The sequence below is a fragment of the Neopelma chrysocephalum genome, unplaced genomic scaffold (assembly GCF_003984885.1).
Source record: "Neopelma chrysocephalum unplaced genomic scaffold, ASM398488v2 Primary Assembly neopelma1_141, whole genome shotgun sequence".
NCBI lineage: Eukaryota > Metazoa > Chordata > Aves > Passeriformes > Pipridae > Neopelma > Neopelma chrysocephalum.
This window is the reverse complement of record NW_020897803.1, coordinates 540,458-546,457: the sequence shown is the minus strand read 5'-3', so window position 1 is coordinate 546,457 and position 6,000 is coordinate 540,458. Positions and strand designations below refer to the sequence as shown.

Genomic DNA, 6,000 nt, shown 5'->3' with positions numbered 1-6,000 from the left:
GATAAGGTCCCTGTCCCGAGCGGGGGTCCCGTCCCCTCCACAGCCGCTGCCGTTGCCATGGCGACCGCGCCCCCCCCCGCTCGCCCGCCCAAGTATTTCCGCCCCCCACGTGATGACAACAGCTCCCGCACACGTGACGGAGGGCGCGCTGTCAATCAACAAGCTCCCCTCCAATCACCGCCCGCCTCTCCGGCCTCTGTCCCGCCTTCCGGAAGCGGGCGCTCCAATCGGCGCCGGCGCCGTTCCAGCGGTTTGACAGGCCCGGCGGAGCGGGGCGGTGATTGACGTGGCGCTCAGCCAGTCGCAGCTCGGGGATGCGGCCGGGGTCCCGCCCCCGGGGCGCGGGGGCCAATGGCGAGGCGGGCGGTGGCGCCGGCCCCGCCCCCCGGCACTGCGGTAATATGGCTCCAGAGCGGCGGCCGGGCCGGCGCCGCCGCCGCCATTAACCCCTGGCAGCCCGGCGGCCCCGGCTCCGCGGGGGACCCGCCGTGACCATGAGCTCGGCCGCCGGCCCCGCCGCCCTGCCGCCCGGCTCCGCCGCCCGCGCCCTGCACGTGGAGCTGCCCTCGCAGCAGGTACGGCCGGGCCTGCGGGCAGCCCGCAGGGCTGCCAGGGAGGGGGGTACCCTGGGGCGAACAGGGGTGCTCCCGGAGTTGTTGGGTGTCCTGGGATGCACAGGGGGCGCTCCCGGAGGTCTGGGGCGATTAGGGGTGCTCCCGGAGGTGTGGGGTGTTCTAGAGCAAATAGGGGTGTCCTGGGGTGAATGGGGGTGGTCCCTGAAGTGTTTGGGTGCCCTGGGGTGAATAGGGTGCCCTGGAGTGCCCAGGGGGTGCTCCCTGAGATGCTGGGTGTCCCGGGGTGAATAGGGGTGTCCTGGGGTGCACAGGGGTGCTCCCTGAGATTCCCGGGGTAAATAGAGGTGCTCCCTGAAGTGTCCTGGGGTTCGCAGGGGTGCTCCCTGAATTTTGGGGCGCCCTGGGGCGAATAGGGGTGCTCCCTGAGTCGCGGGGTGACGGGGTGCTCCTCTCCCCCCTCTCCCAGCGGGCTGGGCACTGAGCCCGGGTTACACACGCCGTGCGTTCTGCGGAGTGGTGAAGTGTCCCCTCCCCATCACATCCTTCCTTCTCCCAGCTCTGTTTTTCCTGTTTGCTGGTAGCTGGCTTTTGGCTCCCTGGGCAGCTGTCCCGAGTGTTAGTCTGGGAGAGCACTGGGAGCCAGGGTAAGCCAGGAAGCCTGGGCCCGGCCCGGGGCTTTAGCAATCCCTGTCAAGCCCAGGCTGTGCCCTTTCCCCTCTGGCAGGCAGTGACTTATTGCACAGGAGCTGGAGCAGGAGTGCTGGAGGGGGGAGATAATCAACCAAGTCTTGCTTTTCTCTAGAAACACTGAGATGTGAGTCTGCACTCGGTGTTTGGGTTCACTGACTCGCTGCAGTCACTGTTATTACGAGGTAGAGGCATGATCTGAGTTACTTGAGCTGTGTGTTACCAGGTGGGAATATGAAGGAGTTCCTCGAGAGAAATCAATAGCTGTCAGCTGGAAGTGGAGCTATAACTGCTCCTGGGATGAACATGTATCGCCAGACATCCCCCCAGGGGCAAAGGGAGGGCGTGGAGGTGGCTCTTGGCTGCCTGACCCTGGTTTGAGAGCAAGTGCTGCTTCTAAAATGTGGGCCTGTTCTGTGGTGATGAATGTAAACATGAGCACTGCTCTGCATGGACTTTACAGGAGACGTGGATCCTCCAGGAGATCCAGCGTGGCCTTCTCCCTGCTGAAGTTTTGGTGTTATTCCTTCCCAGGCTTGTGCAAGGACCAAGTGAATGCTGCAGGGAGAAGCCCGAGCTATTAGTCACTGGACTTCATTTGTGAAAGTGAGACCAAAACAGAGGCTTTTTCTCCTAGGAGCAGAAACTGTTTTAGGAGTTTGTAGGAGCAGAACCTGAGTCATCAATTATGGGATGTTCCAGTTGAGTAAATATTTGGTTGGAGCCACCTAGGATGCCTGTGTGTTGATTGTAGCAAGTGTGAGGCTGTGGCAGGCCAGGGGATTGTTGTGCTGTGTGCTCTGCAAACACAGGGCCCGTGTGCTGAGGGACCTGTGCTGTGTCTGTGCCTGCAACCAAACCCAGAGGCTCCAAAACTGCTGCTAACACACTGATAACAGATCCCCCTCTCCCACTGCCGTGTCTGAGCTCAAAACTCTGCTACAGAACTGCAGGATACCTTGAGGGGGCTCAGCACACTGGGGCTGTTTTACTGCACAATCATGAGAAAGAATGAAAAAGTCATTCCCAGTTTGTTGTGCCGCCTCTGGAGTGCCAGAATCTGGCTGGGCTGAGCTCTGTGGTGCTGTGTGAGGCAAGGTTTGCTACCTGGCAGCACAGAAATCAGCTCTGGGATTTGTTTCAGTAGCAGTTTCTCTGGAACACCCAGTGCTGCATTTTTTCACTCCAAGGATGAGAGCAGGATGGTCTGAGTCACAGCTATAAATCTCTCCAAAGCCCAGATTCTCAACTCGAGGTGAGTGCTTTTAATGACTGAAGTGACACTTAAAGGGCTGAAGGACTGAGGGTGTTGGTCTAGGTTTATTTATTCCAGTGACTCTCACATTGATTAGAGAACAAAACTCCTGCTAGTGAAAAACTTTTGCAGGAGTGAAAAGTCACGTCCAAAACCCTTTGCCCCTTCTGTCAAACTGACTGAGCTGTTCTTTAAGTTGTTTGTTGGTGGCAGGACAAGCAGGCTGAAGAATGCCTTTTGCTGTTGTATTCTGCATTTCAAGAGGGAGAGATAGAGGATATGGCTGTAAAGAAATGCATCTGGTTAAGCATAAAATTCCCATCTGAATCCATTAGTAATTGTGCCAGGATGTCGTTTCCTTTTGCTGGAAGAGTGATCCTGACAGAACCAAAGATGGGAAAGGATTACACTCCAGGAGCAGAGATTCCTTAGGAATATCTCTTCCCAGTTGCTCAATGCAGGAAAACTGGGAGTGTCTCGATAACTTAGGGATTTCTGGATTCAATCCTGTCATTATGAGCAGTTCAAAGCAGTGGGGGGTGGGAGAGCCAAAGCTCTCCTGCTCTTCCATCCTCCATGGAAGGGCTTGGACAGAAGAATGCAGGCTGAGCACTGGGAGCCAGTCATGCTGCAGTCAAATGATCTGGTGAGTGTTGCTGTGCTGATTGCTGGCCAGGACAGGCTCACATGTGGTTGTCTGGAGACAGGAAAGCACCAGACTTTGGGGAGGTGCCTGGGAAGGTGCATGTGAGGGAGGGAGACAGACCTGGGGAAGGTGCTGAGGAGGGAAGGGGTAAATGTGCCATTGTGCACAGCTGGGAACGGGGCCAGACCAGCTGACCCCGTTATCTCCTGTACCTTCAGCTCACAGACCCTAACCAAAGACTGGGATTGCCCTTTTCAGGTTTCAACTCTTGTTCTGTGGCCCTTCCCATAAAGGAATGGGAAGCTGATAACAAGATCTGATAACAAGATCACTGGCGACCACAGAAGTGAAGTTTCTGTGTGTTCCCTGAAAGTTGTTGTAGAAGGAATCATTCCACTGAGCTACACTGAAAGAAATGGCACCCAGTAAACATTTCACAGTGTGGGAGCTTTTGGGATGTTATTATTTACAGGAGCTTAATGTACACACCTCAGAAACTTGCATTGCTGCCCTGTATAACCCAGGATGCAGATGAATGGAAGTCAGGAGTGAAGTGAACTTTAAAGTTTTTCTTTTGGAAGTACTCCTGGCAAGAAAAAGTTCTTTTGGGTGGCAGGTACTTCTGGATGGCATTAATAAATAAACCCACTCTTTTTTTCAGCAGCTGGAAGTGACAATCCAGGGTAATCAGTCCCTTGGGTGCATGTTTAGATACTTCAGGTGATCCAAGTGAGTAGAGGTAAAGCAACACGAGCAGAGTATGTGTGAATTAGGACACGGCTATAATTTCATGGTTTGTTTCTTTGAAGGTGCACACCACTCATACACAGCATTTTGGGGAACGTGGCACAAAGGGGAGATTCAAAGTGTGCTGGCAAATGTGTTTGAGGGGTCTGGTGTATGAGAGAAGTGAAAAAACTGCTGTAGGGACCCAGGGCTGCACATGGATGAGACTTTCAACTACAACACTGAGCAAGTCTCTGTTTTTAAAACAGTTTTACATAACTCTTGTTATATACTCCCCTGAGTAATATGAAAACAAAGTCTGACTCTTAAATATTTTACTTCCCCTTTCCTCCTAAATAGCGAGGGGGGGAAATCAGAAGAGTGGATGGAAAGTGTTGTATTTGAATATTGCTTTCACTTCTCTGTGACACTCTGTCTCTAAACACTGAGTGGGAGGGAAGTGCTGCTCCAGTGAAGCACCACAACGTGAGTGATCTTTCCTGGTTGTATCCATGCCCAGCTGTATCCTTGGTCTGTGTTTGTTAGAGACAAATGAGGAGGAAATAGTTGTTGAAGTTCTGTAAAATTCCAGTGGTAGCCCAAAAGGTTGGCTGTTCCCGTGGGGCTGGTTTTTTTGCTCTCTGCAGTGTACTTCCAGTTTTCCCTAAGGGATGCAGGTGTGTTCTGCAGGCTGAATGATCTCTGGTAAGTTAGAGACTGTTCTGCCCAAAAGCTGTGCTAAATCACCCTTGGTGCTTCATTTGGGGGATTTGTGGGGCGTTAGGGAATGCTCTTAACTGAGTGAAGAAAAGGCCTTGCTAGCTAAAGACTAAAGTCTCATTTATGGAGAGAGACTCACTGGTTTGCCCTTGGTTTGTCATCCAGCAACATGATAAACATTAATATGCTTCAGGTTATTCATCAGCATGTGCTGTTTGCTTCTGCAACCTGGTGCTTCTTTAAGGTCAGGAGTGCCTTTGCTCTGATTCTGTTGATGCTCTTGGTTCCCTCAGACCCTGGTTACTTCTTGTGTCCTTCCTTCTGAGCATCATCTTGGTTTCCATTGCTTAACTGGTATTCCCAGGTCATTCCCACAGCTAATATGGACTAATGCTCCCTTGCCCAAGGTGGTGTTAAGAGGCTTAAGGGACTCTCTGAAGTGCTGCAGTGTTATTAATGAGGTGGGACTTGCACCCCCCTGTTCCTTCTGCCCCATGGCTCAGTTCCCACGCTGGCTCAGAGGAGCAGTTGGAGTTTTGGTCTTTGATCTTGTGAATAAATACTTACTTAGACAAACTCTGAGGAAAAAGTCAATAAGGAAAGATGGTCTTTGTGCTGGAAAGACTGTGTAGTTCCCTGTTATTTGGATCTCATATGAACCCCCACTAAGAGCAGCTTTGTCTGGCAGTGGGCAGTGCTTGTAAGACTTTCTTCCCCCCAGTCTGGAGCAGTTTTTTTAGGGTGTGCTGACAGTGTCCTTTGGTGTTTGCCAGCTCTCTGCATCTGTCCCCCTCAATGTTGTAGTGCCCATAACCAAACACACCTGTTGGAACAATGCACAGCAAGAACTGCATTTGCCCAAGTCCCTGCATGGGCTCATGGGTTTGCTTTTGGCCCCTTCCTGCTGCTATTACATCTGTGTTAATTCTGTGTGGTTCTTGTTTTGTCACTCTTAACCAGCTGTCCTGTTTGTGTCCTGTATCTGCCCCTGCCTTATGTTTTAAATAACAGGCTTTTTCAGTCTTTCTGCAGGGATGAGCACGAATTTTAGATGTGGAAATAAGGATGAGGATGCAGAAAACTAGTGAGTGTGTGAACACAGTGAGCTTACACTGAATATCAGTTTTGGTCTTGGTTGTCTCATCGGTTTTGAGCTCTGCAAAAGGTGGTGCAGTTTTTCTACATGTCATGATGTGCAGTTATGTTCCTGGGGTGCATCTTTGAACTGGTGTTGGCCTCAGATCTGGTCCAGAGCAGGCACAGCTTTTTAAAGCTGTTGCCAGAAAGCAGCTATATTTTAAAAAAGGGAAATGAGTTCCTGAATGGCTGTTGAATCCCATCCCTTGTCATGAGGAGATTGAGGTCTGAAGGAGGTGCAATTACAGGGAGAA

At 51.9% G+C, this 6,000-nt stretch overlaps 1 protein-coding gene and 1 long non-coding RNA gene across 2 annotated transcripts in view; both read left to right on the top strand.

Annotated features, from left to right (window-relative positions):
- Positions 1–426: 426 nt before the first annotated feature.
- UVRAG (UV radiation resistance associated) overlaps positions 427–6,000 on the top strand; it is a 60,104-nt gene continuing 54,530 nt past the window's right edge. The window contains exon 1 of the mRNA XM_027699813.1: positions 427–575. Coding sequence (XP_027555614.1) covers positions 495–575 — 81 coding nt within the window. The 5' untranslated portion in view covers positions 427–494. The remainder of the gene's footprint in view (positions 576–6,000) is intronic.
- On the top strand, positions 1,268–5,648 carry LOC113975611. The gene is made up of 3 exons (XR_003536859.1): positions 1,268–1,488; positions 1,797–1,963; positions 5,631–5,648. It is a non-coding gene; the product is annotated as an uncharacterized LOC113975611 (long non-coding RNA).